General features: G+C 41.9%; 3 protein-coding genes across 4 annotated transcripts; 2 read left to right on the top strand and 1 right to left on the bottom strand.

Annotated features, from left to right (window-relative positions):
- The first annotated feature begins 1 nt into the window (after position 1).
- Positions 2 to 3,540, top strand: gng8 (guanine nucleotide binding protein (G protein), gamma 8). 2 transcript variants are annotated; one of them, XM_035624034.2, is made up of 4 exons: positions 2 to 2,142; positions 2,592 to 2,739; positions 2,856 to 2,968; positions 3,212 to 3,540. In XM_035624034.2, exons 3-4 carry the CDS (start codon positions 2,885 to 2,887, stop codon positions 3,338 to 3,340), a joined length of 213 nt encoding a protein of 70 aa, XP_035479927.1. In that variant the 5' UTR covers positions 2 to 2,142; positions 2,592 to 2,739; positions 2,856 to 2,884; the 3' UTR covers positions 3,341 to 3,540. The 2 variants fall into 2 exon arrangements, with proteins under 2 accessions (XP_035479927.1, XP_035479926.1); XM_035624033.2 differs by lacking the exon at positions 2,592 to 2,739.
- Positions 3,541 to 3,802: 262 nt separating this feature from the next.
- tmem45b (transmembrane protein 45B) lies at positions 3,803 to 7,854 on the top strand. The gene is made up of 6 exons (XM_035624032.2): positions 3,803 to 3,954; positions 5,852 to 6,049; positions 6,144 to 6,356; positions 6,465 to 6,649; positions 6,939 to 7,081; positions 7,620 to 7,854. The coding sequence occupies exons 2-6, from the start codon at positions 5,860 to 5,862 to the stop codon at positions 7,729 to 7,731; spliced, it is 843 nt and encodes a 280-aa protein (XP_035479925.2). The 5' UTR covers positions 3,803 to 3,954; positions 5,852 to 5,859; the 3' UTR covers positions 7,732 to 7,854.
- Positions 7,855 to 8,010: 156 nt separating this feature from the next.
- nfrkb (nuclear factor related to kappaB binding protein) lies at positions 8,011 to 16,631 on the bottom strand. The gene is made up of 26 exons (XM_035624016.2): positions 16,484 to 16,631; positions 15,966 to 16,103; positions 15,644 to 15,845; positions 15,428 to 15,555; positions 15,176 to 15,347; positions 14,904 to 15,008; positions 14,734 to 14,807; positions 14,566 to 14,647; positions 14,290 to 14,485; positions 14,072 to 14,183; positions 13,854 to 13,980; positions 13,679 to 13,756; positions 13,519 to 13,595; positions 13,361 to 13,407; positions 13,080 to 13,140; positions 12,801 to 12,975; positions 12,585 to 12,691; positions 12,294 to 12,417; positions 11,977 to 12,056; positions 11,608 to 11,801; positions 11,215 to 11,485; positions 10,938 to 11,117; positions 10,078 to 10,806; positions 9,233 to 9,339; positions 8,732 to 8,867; positions 8,011 to 8,527 (listed from the first exon to the last, which is right to left on the bottom strand). Exons 2-26 carry the CDS (start codon positions 16,089 to 16,091, stop codon positions 8,387 to 8,389), a joined length of 3,831 nt encoding a protein of 1,276 aa, XP_035479909.1. The 5' UTR covers positions 16,092 to 16,103; positions 16,484 to 16,631; the 3' UTR covers positions 8,011 to 8,386.
- Positions 16,632 to 16,812: the final 181 nt, after the last annotated feature.

Genomic DNA, 16,812 nt, shown 5'->3' with positions numbered 1-16,812 from the left:
CGAGATGAAACTGACTTCATCACAGGACCGTTCGAACACGCCCACCGCCTCGGTGAAGATGGTTCAGCCCGGGGAGCCCTCGGATATTCTCTTAACTCGGCCAAATTATCTTACCGTTGAGTTCCGTGGAAATAGACACACGTCGTCGTGGCTATGGGACAGTAATAACGATAATAACACATGTAATAATCTCAAATCAACAGACCCGTTTCACCTTCAAGGCCAAAAACAAATGTATGGAGGGTACTTGGTGCCACTTTGGTGCTTGGGCTGAAACCCTTTGGCTATTGTTGATGAAACCTGAGCAATAAATAACAATGTTCAACTTCAACTTGTTTGCCAGCAAACTAAGTAATGATTCATATCATATACATTACTTACATCAAATTACAATTTAAAAGAATTGAAATACCAAATGACTCAAATAAATGAAAAATGAAACACGATGCACTGTCTTTATTACCATATCGCGACAAACATGAAAAAAGACATGCATTGTCTTTGATAAGAACATTCCAAGTATGTCACACATTGAGCAGCAGGTGCTACAAACTAGAAGAACTGGTTTGTAACCGGTGTGGTGTGGCAAAAACCTCCAGGACACCGAGGAGATGGAAGGAGGATGGAATGGTCATTAATCAGTAGAGTAAATAGAGAGGATACAACAGGAGCTATACATATTATTAAAATATGTACAACATACTTTATACTAGAGTTGGTGGAATATGCGCTTCTATGTACAGTATGTATGTCAGAGATGAACACAGTGAAAGGGGAGACCTGCTGCTTGCTGGTTGTGTTGATGGTTAGAATATTTGTCAACGACTGGCAACAATATTTTTGGGGGCACTTGGTGACAGGTTGGTTACAGTGGGTGAAGCAGCAACTCTTTCTACTCAGATGGTCCAGCTTCTTTCACAGAGAGAGACCAGTTACTACCGGGAAACAAATGTTAACGAGGCACTTGACATTTAACTCCATAACCCCGTCACTTTGCCCCCTGCTGCAGTGTCGAATAACTGTCAGCTCTATGGGAAAGACTGGCAGCCTTGTCGAGGATAGATTCAGCATGAGACAAAAACTCAGTCGCTTACCTTGTAAACTTAACATGTTCTTCAGTGTTCTTGTGTATTTCTTAGGAAAGAATTAGGTTCCCTTAAGTACTTGTTTGGGGCTTTCGTTGTTTATACTGCACACACCCAGAAAGGCATTATCATATTACCTTATTGCTTATTGTTAATCAGTAGATCTGTACAACGCTCGATTTAACTTTGTCGGAGAAACACCCATAGATTCCATTTCACCTACAGCTCAACACAAGGAGTACAACGTGATAGAAACAGAGCAATATATCCAAATAATTTCTTCCAATAGCACTTGTTGATGTGTGACATGGGTCTGTCCCTTTGTAGAGATGGAGCCTATTAAACCGTCCAAAATCTGATCTTTTTGTCCAGCCATGATGACAATTTTAGTTTAACAGCTGGAGGCAGTGATGATATTCTTTTTTAGATTCCATCATTGCATTGTGTAGCATAAGAAATATAGCAATAAACTTACTGTAAATAAATACTGCCTTTTAATATTTTTGTCCTCTCAAGATGAAACAATTTCATTAATGCTACACTGAAAGCGAAGGATAAATGCATATCCTAGCATCAAAGATTTGATGTTTGTCTAAGGATTGATTTCAAACAGGAAAAAATAATTAAAGAAAAACAACCTTGCCTATTCCCTTGAGAGATTATTCACACTCAATTAACACTCAAATGTCTTTTAAAGTTGTTAGGTGCCTGGAAACAAAAAACAACAACATTTCTGTATAATTATGTTGCTCTTTTAAAAAGCTATGTTCAATTTTCCTTCTCAGAACACAAGCTCCTCTATTATCTCAGGTGAGTGAATGATGGAGGCTCAAGAGATGAAGGTCACGCCACATGTTGCCTTTAACTGCTGCACTGAGCCCATCCTGGGGGCAGAACCACAGCTAATTATTTGAAGGAGGGAACCTATTGAAGCCTTGCTCCTCATCTCTGCCATTAATCCCGTCTTATTTGTGACTGTAAATTGGTGTGGAGGACCCCATTTGAAGAAAAGCGGACTCTTCATTCCAGGAGCCGGTCAGTCGCTGTCGGTCTCGTGGTGAGTGACATTGTGAATTATAATGAGTAAAGATAAACCTTGAAAAAGTGTACAATTTCTCTTTTTTATCTATTTTTGTACAGTTGAATGGCAAAAAAAAATCTTGTATCAGATCATGTAACTCTACATATCTCAGTGTGTGTACTGATAATGGCAGCATATCTCATAAGTATGATCTCTTGTATGTAGACATTTTTAGTATTGATAGAACTGACCAATGAATTTCCTGCACACGTACGCTGACTGAAAAATAAAGAAAATTTTTAGTTGTTGACTAATGATGCTTTTAATTTACTGCTCCCTAAGAGGTTCAGTAAGTTTTAATCTCTGGCAACTGTGCAACAAAATAGCTGTGGGTTGAATAGCAGCTCTTCATTTGCAGTTTATGGCAAACATACTGTGCAAAAGATACAAGTTAATGTTAATGTTAGGTGTATTTACATTCTCAGCTTGCGGATGCTCCCCCATGGGGAAGGCTGCTCTGCCTCCCCTCCCCTGCTCTTCTCCTTTGAGACACTCCCTGTGCCACTTGCAGCTGAGACCCAGGGAGCAGAATAAACAAGCGAATTGAAACAGACTTGAACCATGGCACCTTCAGTAATTTGTCACACTGTATAATCATGTTTGTATTTTTCCATGCACTTGGTTTCTTTATTGGTGATGTGCACTGGTATTTCTGGTCTGATAACTCAACGTTTGGCATTTTGCCGCAGGCTGGCTGATTCTGGTGGGAAGGGGCAGGATGTCCAACAACATGGCCAAGATTGCAGATGCTCGAAAGACAGTAGAACAGTTAAAACTGGAGGTCAACATCGAGAGGATGATGGTGAGTCAGCACATGGAATGTTTAGCAGATACCACTCCAGATTGATAAATATGGAAGATATCTTGTGTTTTGATATGGAGCACTAATGTCAAAATTAATTAAAAAAAACTGCCTGAAACTGAAAGGTTCCTCAAGAGGAAATATCACAAATGAAGAAAGATAGATGTGTTTTGAATTTTAAAGTCAATGTTAATTAAATAAATCAGATAAAAAACCACACTTTATTACAACCTTTTTCTACAGGTATCCAAAGCAGCAGCTGATCTGATGGCCTACTGTGAAGCTCATGCCAAAGAGGACCCCCTGGTGACACCAGTGCCTTCCTCTGAGAACCCATTTCGAGAGAAGAAACTATTCTGTGTAATATTATAACCCCCACATGCACATGACCAACGTCTACGCATTAATACCTGTAGCTATTTTAATGAATTCAGTGTCAGCTTTAGAGACAAACACATTCTTTGTTGTTGTTGTACAAAAGTCAGTTTTGTAATTGAAGTAGCTCTTTGGTGACTAACTGAGAAAGGAGGATCCTTTGAGTATGATAATATTGACAATAAAGATTTATTGAACATGGGTGTAAAGTTCATTCACACAGGCATGTGCTGCTGCCTCTCCTTGTGCACACAGCTTATATATTAACTAGCAACATTTTTCACCAAGTCCTTTTAAAACGTTGTGTTTAAAATTTCAAAAAATAAAATCAAAAACCTTTGATTATATTTCGGGAGTAATGTCTCGCATTGTCTAGTTGTTGAATAACATTGTTTTCCTCCCTTAATGTCAGAGCCGTTACCAAGGAAGTGCGTCCCTTAGTCTCAGAAACCAATGCAAATTATGGGTGGGGCCATGTTGTGATGTCAATACAGGTTGGACGTGCTGGGAACAGGTGTGCAGTTTACACAGACCAGAGTGCTCTCACTCTGCCAGCTGCCAGCATTCACGGATTACTCTCGTTCCCCTGAGCATTTGGGGGGTTAAATAAGGTATGTTCATTTTGTTAACCACACTATCTACTGTAACTTAGAGAATAAGGGGTCATTTCACCTTCACTATCTGTAGAGGGGACAGTTCTCCAACATACTACTTATGCCTTCAATGAAGAAATTGCATCGTTTAACAATTTAACGATTTATACGGTACAAATACACCAACCTCCATGTCATGTGGAGAAGAAAGCACGACGGGAAGAAACAAATGTGTTGACAAATCGAGTTAAACAGGGATAGTCAAGAAAAACTCGTCTGACAATACAGGCAGAAAAACACACCTGTGGCTCTCGCCCAACAAGAGGTAGTTTCTCTTCCCTCTCTTTGTATTGGCACTGGTTCAGTTATGAACACCAAAAAGCCCCAACTTGAAAGACTATGCTACAAGAATATGTCTATTTTTCATGAAACAATTACCTCGCATTGCACAGATTTTATTTCATTTCTAACATTTGAATGACTGTCACACTATTTCTAAAACTCGGATACAAATGGCTTTGGTGCAGAGCTTGGTGCTTTCTTTCTTTTTTCCTTAGGAGCCAATAAAAAAACTTAATTGGTGCTATTAAATTTATCAAACGTATCAAAGGGGTTTTGCCTTATTTAATCCTACACAAGGGGAAATTTATAAGTTTACAAATGCAATTTACAAAAGTGATCTATTGGAATAGATAAAGTACACTAGGTCTTTTTTCTGTCCTTGGATTGTTTTCATTTTTATTTTCCAATTTGTAAAGCAGCCCCTGGTACCTTGAAATGCAGTGTATGAATCCAATGCATTATTGTTATTATGATTATGATTATTATTAGGTTTTAATAATTTCTGCTTCAGGCATTAGTGATGACCCAATCATGTTCTTTCGGCCCTGCTTTGAGTTCTTTAATACAAGGTATCTGATGATATTATATGAATGAAATTTCAGTTGGGACCCCACCTCTGACAGTGCTCTGACGAGATCCAACAGAAAGAAGATGTTTAACTCCGTTGGATTTGTTTGAACTGGGGAAAAAAACGAATTTGGTGTTCTTACAAAATGTCGGCTCTTCTCTCACAAACTACCTTTGACATACGCTGGCCACCGTGTGCAGAGACACACATGCCGGCCACAGCCCAGTTTAATTAGTGACAGCTGATATGACAAACCGCCGGCAGGACTTCTTCATGTAACCCGCTAAAAAAGAATTATCAGCAGCTGAACATTGTCTTGTACTGATTCACTATTGATATTATTATTATTATTATTATTATTATGAATAGTGTTGGAGCTCAGTGAACCTGTGTGCATTTCCAACCTTAGTGCCTGAACTCAAAGTCACTCATCTCTGGTCAATTTTAAATACTTTGTAACCAATTTTGTAGCCTACATTAAGTGGGCTAATATCTAATGTGATTTCCACTGGCTATGAAGTAGTTCTTAGTTGTGGATTTTAAAAAAGTCTGCTCTGTCCGTTCGGACTTGGGAGGTCCCACAGCTTTTGAATATCAGTTTTGCTAGACAAAGGAGCCGCTAACTATCGCCTGGTACCAGGGACATCCTCAGGCCTACTTCACTCTTATCTTACAAGAGATGCCTGCAGCTGACAACATAACTATTACAGTTTATATACAGTATTTGGCAAGAGTTCTCAAGGACCATGACAATCAAAGTGGTTGCTGTGAAAAAAAAAAAGAGGTAAATTTCCAGCTGCTCTTTTGTAATTCCTTTTTCCTTGATCTGACGCTTGATTTCTTGTGATCATTACATGGCTCTAAACACCATCAAATAATCTGCCTGCACTCAAACCTCAAAGTCCTTTCAAAGGGATTCAATTCAACAAAAACAAAAAAAGTTGGAATTGTGTTCCTCTTAAATGTGTGTTATTGATTGCTTGGGTATATTCCTTGTGTTTTCAGGGCTAACGATGGCCAACTTTAAAGGACATGCCCTTCCTGGCACCTTTTTCCTGTTGTACGGCTTTTGGCTAACAGTGAAACACACCCTCCGGCACAACTGGAGGACGAGTAAACCCAACGGACGACAGACCGTGCCGCCTTTCTCAAAAAAAATGGACTACATCGAGGGAGGATTCACAATCCTTGCTTCCTTTGTGGGTCAGTTTTTCTTCTCCATCCATCCGCGCGCTTTAAAAAACCCTCCACATCCGCTCTCGACTCATCTCATTCGTGTGACTTTGTGCTGCCACAGGTATTATAGCTGAACAGTTTGTGGTGGACGGGCCACACGCCCGCCTGTACGACACAGAGCACAAGGCTTGGGTCAAGCTGATGAACTGGCAGCACGGCACAATGTACCTGTTCTTTGGGATTTCTGGAATGACATTGGTGACCAGTACAAAGTCCAAACTGGTGCCACCTGGTGTTGACCGCCTTGCGCTCGCCTTGGCTCTTTTCGTTGAAGGTAAGCCGTGCTACGCTTCAGTTGAACACTTTCCTTCACATCCCCAATATGTCCCTCAGACATCAGTTTGCGCCGTGTTCTGTTTTCGACTCTTCCCCCATCATCCAGGGTTTCTGTTCTATTACCACGTCCACAGTCGGCCCCCTCTGGATGCCCACATCCACTCCCTGCTGCTCGTGGCTGTGTTTGGTGGTTCGGCCAGTAACATGCTGGAGGTGTTCGTAAGAGACAACATCGTTTTGGAGCTGCTCGGGGCATGCCTGTTCATCCTGCAGGGCTCATGGTTCTACCAGGTGATAAGCAAAATGAGACATGGGGGAATGCAAAAAATATGATTGTTGGATATGCCCATAAACAATTCTTGAGATTTCAGAGAAACAGAAACAAGAAATACCTAAAGGACCATAGCAGTTTTTAAATTACTGTTAACCATGTGCAAAAAATGATCAGAACTAAGTTAGTTTAATCTCGGCCTATTTGCAGAAAGTTCCTTGATTTGACATAGACACATCCCCTTTTTAAACACAATGTCTATAGACTTTACATCACAGGCTATTTCATCAACACTATTTGTTGTTTCAGATTGGATTTGTACTATACCCATTGAATGGAATCGAGTGGGACCTGGAAATGCACGATAACATCATGTTCGTCACCATGTGCTTCTGCTGGCACTTGGCCGTCGCCCTGCTGTTGGTCGCCTGCACCTCCTCTGTGGTTTGGTTGTAAGTAGCCCTCACCTGTAAAATGTCCTTTACCTATAAAAGTTTAAGAACTAAAATATGTAGTTATTGAATGTGCCGCCGGTTTAAACAGAGGGGAATTACATCAAAAACATTAGGCAACTTAGTAGTAGTATTAAGTAAACTTAAGGTAACCTTTCAGTGTTTTATAGTCAACATGGTTTGGTTTATATTCAGTAGGTCTCACTAGAATGGAGTCTTCTTAAAGCTTACTGAACACATTGAGTGTTTTAAATGTTTACTAGGCCTTAAGGATATTTGTCCTTGTATTGTGTACATTGGTTTTTCATCTATTATTACCAGCCCTCTTCATTCATGTGTATAACAGGACCATCCTACATGTACATGTTGGTGCACCTTCAAGCAAACACTGTCAGAAAATAAGATGCACACAAAATAAAATTAGATTAGTTAAGTTAGTGGCGGCAGAAAGTCACTATCCTTGTTGGAGCAGAAAGTCTGTTGTACAATCTTTAAGTTCTTCAGTGTTTTCCAAAGTCTTTCTCTCTTGTTCCAACAGCACTGTGAAGCGATTCTCTGGAAGGTCACAGGACATAGAGATCGGAATGCGAAATACATCTTCCAAAACCAGCTGCCAGAAAGCTCTGCTTGAAGAGTCAGATGAAGAGTGAATGCTTCATGATTCTTCATTTTCAATTTTATTTTCTGTGTTGATGGTCTGTGTGAAAGACCAAGCTGCTGTTTTGTAATTTAGATTTTCTTTTTGTTAAAATAAAACATCTATTTAGACTTGATCTGTTATTATGGTTAGTGACAGAGTTTATCGTTAGTGTGTATGTAACAACGGTCCACTACATCAAACCCAACTCACTTCACAAATGCTAATATTGTATTTTATCATACATTTAATGAAATGACAACATCCTAGTAAGAGTTATACAGACATTGGAAACGGTAATCTAATATTGATTTATTGGATGTGACTTGAGGTGATTTAGATGAAATATCAACAGAGCAAGTGGTCTTTCCAAAGTTTGTCAAGCACTGACAGAAAAGGTGGAATATACGTATAACAAGGAATATTGACAACTTTGAAAATACTGTTGACACTGGTGTGACAATCTGAACATAAGCTCATATCATTTATAGAAAGGAAATGTGTTTCTGGCTTTCGTTGGTATCGTCCAACTTGGAAAGAAATAAAGGCATATTACACACTGTAATAACAATGTTACAAAATACAATAACTTCACTTGCAAGTGTAGAGACAATCTGAATGGTCCAGAAGAGAATCCGAGCCCTACGATTCACTGCTGGCTGAGTGGATCACTGTTGAGGTGCGGATGGAGGATCAGGGGCACATTTGGGTGACGGTGCCGTTGTGACCACGACTGTGGAAACAGATTTCGGGGAGCCTGTCGCCATGTGCTGCTGGAGCTGCTGTGCCTGAACCGTCTGTATGCGAACCTAAAAGGAAGAAAGACAGATAGTCTATGTTTGAGACAAAACAAACATTAATCACTCTAGCATACAATTTATGTTGTGTACGGTCACACAATGATGTACTAGATGAAAACTTGTTTTGGTGTTTTTAAAATACTGTACTTTTTCCCCCTTTTCTTGACAATACTGTCTCATTTGCAACAAAAGAACCCTGAAACATAAGCAAACCTGTGTAGCCTGTCCTTGCTGCTGAAGCTGTTGGAACTGTTGCGCTGTGACAAAGCTGACTGGTTTGTTCCCTGCGATCAGCTTGGTGCCAGCGGGCATTGTGGTCAGGATGATGTTCCTGCCCAGGCTGCTGATACTGCTCAAAAAAGAGATGAAAAAATAAATAAATCATGGCTACCAGCCCAAATTACAAGCTTTAGGGAAGAACTTTGTCAAGAAAACCAGATAATATATGAAACAAAACATAAATATATGAAAGAGGCTTTAAAAATCAATGCCACTGCCACTACAAACTATTAGAAATAGTTACAAGTGAGCTTCCATCATCTGACAAGGGAGGTCAAAACATTTAACATCAAAGCATTGAATCTCACAACAGATGATACTAACTTATTTTCTTTTTTAATCTAACAGTTAGAATCAAATTCTCAGTAACTCTGTCTGGAGGAGGTCTGAGTCAGAGTGTCAATAAATAAAAAATAACAAACAACGGAGACTTACTTTGCATTGAGACTTCCTTTCACAATAGGTGTGGTCACTACACTCTTGCTCTTCAGTGGTTGGTTGAGGACAGAGAGGGGCACAGTGATCCGTGCAGGCAACTTCCCCTACAGTGTCGTCAAAAGAGAGGAATGTTCCTGAGTCTCAGGATTTATATTGACACATGGCCAAGGACAGTTTCTTCAATCAGCATGGGTCAATATACACATCAGAGAAGTAGAAGTAGAGCCTGAACGATACAATGTGTTGGCCAATATTGGTCAAACAGATATATATCACTATTAGTGTATACGTTGACCAATATGCACCATTTCTGAAAACTTCTTTGTATAGAACATAATGCAGAAATAGATGCTTGGGGTAATTTAGAAATGGTGTCATGACATAGTTTGACCACCAGAGCACACTGTTAGCACCGTCTGTAGCACATGAAGCAGAGGACGAGTCAAAATGTGTGTGTAAAGAACATTGGCTGATCCTATGCACAACAGAAAAATATATAACTGTCTGTTTACATTTCGAACAGCCAAGAAGTTCTACACATAACACTTTCAAACATCCCCTGGGCTCAAACCGTCTCCCCCCGCCATGTTTGTCTGTGTTGCTGCCTGCTTTTGTGCTGCATGGAAGAACGCAAAGCGTAAAGAGTGTGATCGCATAAAGAGATCATCTCGAAATCCAATTGGTGGAGACCTGTCATAGCGAATGAGAACTTCAGTCTCAGAGTTTTATCCTCAAACAGCTACACACACAAGTTATGTTTCCTGTACACTAGCAGTAATCACAGAATTGAGCTACATACTGCGCAGATGACAGAATATGTACAGAGTGAATAATTCTCTTACCGTCTGTGTAGTAACCACGGTAGCAGGGACCTGCCGCACAGTGGCTGTAGCTGTTCCGAGCGTCAGGGCTGAGCACGAGACTCCGGGAGCCACTGTGATCCCCTTAGCACCAGCTACAACGCTGGCAGCCATGGTCACCACATTAGCACAGGTCGACGCCATTAGCGGTTTGCCGCCGGTGGTGGTTGTCATTGTGATGGTCTGACCCTGTTTCTGTGGAATAACACCAAGGCCTGGCATAATGCGAATGGTGGCGCCACTCTTGTCAGGGGAGGTCACGGTGGTGAAGGTTCTAGCTTTTTGGTCGGTCGTGACAGCCAATGTTGGCATCAGACGTATGGCTGTGTCTCCTGCAGCCTTCAACAACGTGGAGGCAACATGGCTCGCTTTACTCGTCTGTACGTCCCCTGTGCAGGACGCGACACTGGAGGCACAGGAGGGTGACGAGTGGGACGACGTCACATGGAGAGTGGCAGATATGCTCTTGCTGCCTGAGGTGGCAGTGCCCAGAAAGTCGGGGGTGAGTTTGACGGTCGCAACTGGAGACTTGGCAAGAGTCGCCATCATGTCCGGAGTTATCCGCAGCACCGTCTGGCCTTTAGCGTCCGTGGTGATGGAGGACGGTGGAAGACGTAGGACATCTTTACCCTGAATGCGCAGGTTTGTAGCCGTTATTGGAATTCCTGCTCCTCCTGGAGTCTTCATTCCCAGTTGTCCCGTGATGGACACCTTGAGAGGAAAAAAAAAATGTAACATACCAACCGACAAATCTTCTAACACTCTCAGCCTCAACATTCTTGTAGTTTAAGACCTAGTCAACGTAACAAATAAAATATCGCATTCAAAACAAAATGCTTCACCTGTTTGATGTTCGGGCTGCCGACTCCTTGCAGCACAGCCGGGGAAGCAGGGTTGTTAGCCGGGCTGCCGGGTGATCCAGTCTGAGGTTTGGCCACAGTTAGAGCAGACACCGACAGGGTGCTTGGCACCTGGACTGGACTACTAACAGACTGACTCCTCAGAGGCACCGACATCACGGTCTATTGATAAACACACACAGAATCAATTACACATTTGCAATGTGCAAATCAAACACAGATATTGATCTTATGTTCATGTATTCGTCATTTTAGTTACCTGTGAAATGCCCTTGGCTGCCACCGACACCGGCATCCTGATCTGGTGTGGGGTCTGATGTACCAGTGTAGCCTGCTGACTTCCAGCCGAAGAGCTCAGACCAGCCTGAGCAGAAACCACCCGCACCTGAGGGAGGGAGCTCGCTGCCAGGTGACTCACTATCCGAGCTGCGTGTTGAGACGTGACTGGCTGTGAAGATGTTTGACCAGCCTGAGTGCTGGGCAAGATGGTTCCCAGCTGCGGCAATGAGGGAGGGGACACAAGAAGAACACTAGGAGAGACAGAAGGTGAGAAGGAAATTATGAGAAGTTTGAATTGGTATTTAAAAGCTAAGATGAAACATGGATGTACGTTATGTGTCAATTAGAAAAAAAACATTTGTGTCACACTGACCCTGGACTGGTTTTCATTGTATCTGAGATTCCACTTTTGGTTGGGGTGGTGGCCGTGTAGGGTAAGGGCGACTTTGGGATTCCAGGTATGTTTATGGTGGGTGTTGTAGGTGTTGGTGACATGGGAATGGAGCCTATATCCTGACCTGCCTCCAGACACCCAGAGGTTTTACTGCCTCCGTCTTTACCAGACTTCTAAAACATGAACCAAAAATGAGATTCACAATCAGCAACATGTATTTCTTAGACACTTTTTTTAAAAAGCGGGAAAAACGAAAACTTCCAGCACAATTTCAGCGATTCACAAACAGTGAAACAGGAAATGCAACTGGATGTTTTTTTCTGCAGTGAAATGTAGACATGGACTCACAGGCTTAGATGCTGGTTTAGGTTTCTGCTGTAGAGCTTTTCTTGCTTTTGCAGCAGCAGCTTGAGCCTGGTGGATCCGCTCTGGGTGGGAGAAAGAAAGAAAGAACATTTACATGAGACGTAACATTTTTTGATCCAGTGTAATTTAAGTCTAGCAGAGCTAAAAGGTGGTTATAGGAAATAGTGAATGCCTTATCTTCAGATAAATAATAAACAGTGAAACCTGACAAACTGCTCCATGCTGGCTGCCTCCACTCCCTGTGAAAAAGTCATTTTTCAACAGCTTCACGAATTTCAATCAGGCACATTGTTGCTTACCAAACTCCTCTTGACTGCGAAGGCGGTGCAGGTAAATCCAGAGTTTCCGGCCAATGTCATACTTCACACAGGGATCTTTTTCATAATGAAGTCTATCCAGAGCACCGCTGACCACTGTGTTGACCTAAGCGGAAAAACAACGCTCATTACCGACAGGAAATCTCACCACGAGGCAACGGCTTAACGGTCGAATCAGTGTGACAGGAAGATACACACAAAACTACATCTTGTATCTCAGTCAAATGACCAGGCCACACAGCCCGAACAAAGCTGAATGCCAATGAACCCCACCTGAGCACTAGTGACATCTGGAGCAAGGAACTGTGAGTCTTTCAGTAGTTCGCAGATCTCTGCCCTCGTTCCTTCTCCATTGGGTAACCTGGCTGCTGCATCCCGCACTATGGAAGAGGAAGGGTAGAAGTAAGACGTGTTGATTATTTTCCTTTGCACACACTTAAATCACAGATTCCCTTGAAAATAAAGTCAAAGTGAAATAGAAGGTCTAACCCAGAGAGAGAATGGTGACATATGGTGGCCGGTCCGAGCGAAGCAGCGTGTGCTCCCTGGCTTTGTTGAGAGACATCTCCTTATCAAACACTCCTTTAACAGGCCCGACCACAGACTCAAAACCGTGCATCCTAAATGTAAAGGCTTTGTGTGGCTGGTTGTATCTCTGCTGCTCCTAAAAAATCCAAAATAAACAAAAGGTTTGTTGCTGTAAAGAGTTCATGTTAAGGACAAAGAGGGAAAATGTGATAGATCTGTTTTCTAGCAGCACAAACAAACCTGGACTTGAAACACTTGTCTTTCGTCTCCTGTGCTGGGCCGCACCACATAATCAGTCGAACTGCTCGGTAAGAGACGTTACACAGTTAACCTCATCAGCCTTGATGGTGAAACTCAGACTACTTCATCATGTTCATGTACGGCTATATTTTCATTAGGAAATTAAGTATTTGCTAATGAAATAATGAAATTATAGTTAAATACAAATGGCATGGCCCAAGCCAAAATAATACTCCTCATTATGTCATATTTGCCATCGTCTGTAAATGACTGAATCTTACACTCTTTGTGTGGGAGAAGTCATCTCCATCATGTCTTCATTTTCTGTCTGTGGAAGACAAAAAAAACAAACACATTCTAAAAATTTATATAACAGCAAAGCAAAATCTGTACAGTGAGTGCGACAACAGCACTCATGACATAATAAGAACTGTGCTACCTTGACGACCAAGTCTTTGGAGTCCAGCCACAACTGGCAGAGTGCACTGAGGTCCTTCTCTGTATCCTGAGTGGGACCTGGAAAAAGTCACGGGAATATTAATATCAGTGAATAGAATCATCTGGAACACCGAGCCCTGCATCAATCAGGAAGCTCTTACCGATCCATCTCCACTGCTGATATTCATCGGAAAATTCCACAAATGGAGAAAAGCCACTGGGGAGTGCTATCATGCCATCTGAGTAACAAAACATGGAAAAATACATGAGTGACATTGGGTGGAAAACAAAGTTTGACTATTTCCTATTTCTATGTGAGTGACCAATGCTTCTTACCTTTAGTCTCTCCTGCAAGAAACTGCAGGGCCTGAAGAACCAAGTCCGACCAACAGGAGGCAGATGAAAACCAAACATTGAGGGAACTGGCTGGAGAGGACTGCCACATCTGAACTTTCTCCTCCAACTGAGGAATCAAAACATATACATTATAATCTGTAGTCAAAAGTGTGATCAATTACATAATATGCATTTGAGCCTTGGTAATAAGACCATACCAGTGAAGTACTGGCAAGGTTTTCTGTCCTTAAGATGTTCTCCAACAAGCTGAAGAAACTGATGGCTATTTCCTCAACTGTAACGGGGCTGCTCTGACACTCCTCAACAATTCTGCAACAACAATAATCGTTATTTTCATTAGTTATATAGATATAGACGGATGGATGGACGGATACTGTAAATATTGTTGTTGACACCACTGTGATACCGGACTCACTCTTCCTTGATGTGGGGCAGTGGAGTAGATGGTGTGTCGGGCAGGGAGTTGATGATGTTCCCTAGTGGGGCTGACGGTGTGTCCGTAGGTGCAAGAGTTTCAAAGGGATCCTCGGATTCCACTTTGATTGTCCGCATTTTCTTTTTCCTTCTCTCATCTCTCATCTTCTTCTTAGGTAGAGACAGATCAAAGAGTACTGGAAGACAAAAAGGAAAGAAAAATTAATTAAAAACTGTGTCATGATTTTTTTTTTTTTTTAAATGCATTTTTACTCACACATAGTCCCCTTCCGACCAATATTTGCTCTGGAAAGTATGTCTCCAAGATGTATATCAGAGGTCATCAAATCTGGATGTTCCTTAAAAAAAAAAAAAAAAAAATCATTAGTGTTACACAGTACAGGTTTAACCATATCTGTGTTTTTTTCTTTTCCCCCCCACTCACGGGCTGTCGCTTCCTCTTCTCCCGATGATTTTGCAGCATGGCTTTCAAGTCTTGTTCACCTAGTTCTACTTTTTCTGTTTAGAAATGAAATGTCTTTGAGCATTACTGTCACCGTGTTCAAACATACAGTAAGCTATAACAAACATCTAGGTATTGCAGAACTCGCTGACCTGTGGACTTCTGGTCTTGGGTGGAGAGGCTGGGAAAAACTCTGAGCGAAACAGTGGGGGTCGGAGAGGAAGGCGATTGTGGTGCCGCAGTCCATAATGATATGTCTACAAGAATATGCAATAAAACACGCGAAAGAATCAGTATGGTCAGTTGTAAATAAATGTGCTTTTTGTAATGTTTCTTATTAATGTAAAAAAATTATTCATTTGTCATGCTTTACAAATGAAAGGTATTATTATCTGCAATGATACTAATGAAAGAAAAGACTGACCATCATCATCAGATGAAGCGTTGCTGTCTCCACACTCAGTTTTGACCTCCTTCAATATGCGGCTCAATCTTCTTTTCGCCCTCGGCTCCCTCATCTCAGCTTGAGTCCTTGTCGGTAGCTTCTTTTTCGGTGGAAAGTCCAGACCATTGTGAACTGCAAACTCCAGCAGGTCCTACAACAAGAGGACACGGTAACACTAACTGCGTGAGGCCACGTTGCTTTGTACTTTAAACTTCTAATTAAAAAAAATACCTTTCTGGAGACGAGGATCTGTTTCAACAGTCTGTGGTAATACTGCTGAAGGGAGTACAGCTGTCGCTTTCTCTGAGACTTGGCACACAGTTGTCTGTACTTGACCACCTCAGGATTGAAGTAACCATCTGGGTTGAGATAATCATGACCAGAAAGCGTTAAAAACAATTCATCCAGTGTAAAACATTTGTGTGCTGGTGGGTAAATAGCAAGTACCTCTGAATAGTTTTTGCGCGAGATGAAGGGGGTTCCCAAAGTGAAAGTTTCTGTCGTTGAATAGGTCACTGATGGTGCTGTCCTGCTCCGCAGCATTACTGTCAGGAAACTGTGGTAAAAACTGACGAAGGTGCTGCCTCTGGGCATCTGTCAGCACTTCACTCCAGGTGCTTTCGCTCATCACCGAGAAGAAGATTTCAGGCTGTTGAGAACAAGCGTAAACAGCACATGTCGATGAATCATCGTCGTGTATTACACCTGTAAACAATCGAGCAACGACGATAAGGAGCAGCATTTCATCGCCCAGCGCCAGACGACTCACGTCCTCGAGCAGATCCTCGGGAAGGTTCACTCTGCAGTTCCCCAGCAAACACTCCTCTGTGATTTGCCCATCGTTTTCTTCTTTTGGGTCGAGGGCGTCTGAAAGCATGTGTGTGAGGGCATCCATTCTTCCCCAAGTCTGTTCACACAGAACCAATCAAAGAGTACTACATCTCGTTGTGTGATCATCTGCGGATGACGCCGGCTGGTGCGTTTGCTTCCTGTCAGTCAACTTGCAAACGCTATTGAGTTTATCATTTTGAAATAGACTGGTAGTTGACAAACACATGACTAACGCTAGCGAGCATTCGCCAATGTCAAAACATTAGCTACGTCTTACAGGTAGCGCTGCTAATCGAGCTAAGCTAGCAGCTAAGTAAACAAAGAGACATTTTTAAGCATTTGTGGTCCTCCGGGTTTCAACACAAACAACATACTATGCCTTCACGATACATTGGCAAATATTTGTACAATGAGTAACCGGACGCTGCTGGTTAAAAACTGTTAAAAACCTCTTACCTGACTTGTTTCGGAAACGACGGGGGGAACCAATTGACCGACGTACCGGGGCACTTTCTTCTTCTACTCTAATTCGACGACACCGTTCTCTTCGCGCGGTTTGCTGCCCTCCACAGGAAGTCGATGTATGTATAACGAGTACATCTGTTTTCAAAACTTTACATAAAACCTCGCACCTTAATATACTTTGTGTTATTATCCTCAGCGTAAGGCTGGAGAAGAAAAAGCTGCAAATCATTTTTATCGCATTCTATCTATTGTCAACGTCGCCTGTTAGCAGCTAGCTATGGTTGTAAGCTAGCTTTAGATGTAATGATGAGCACATTTCA

The sequence above is a fragment of the Scophthalmus maximus genome, chromosome 2 (genome assembly GCF_022379125.1).
Source record: "Scophthalmus maximus strain ysfricsl-2021 chromosome 2, ASM2237912v1, whole genome shotgun sequence".
NCBI classification, from domain to species: domain Eukaryota; kingdom Metazoa; phylum Chordata; class Actinopteri; order Pleuronectiformes; family Scophthalmidae; genus Scophthalmus; species Scophthalmus maximus.
Note: the sequence above shows the minus strand (reverse complement) of the source record. Positions and strands in the feature narration are given on the sequence as shown.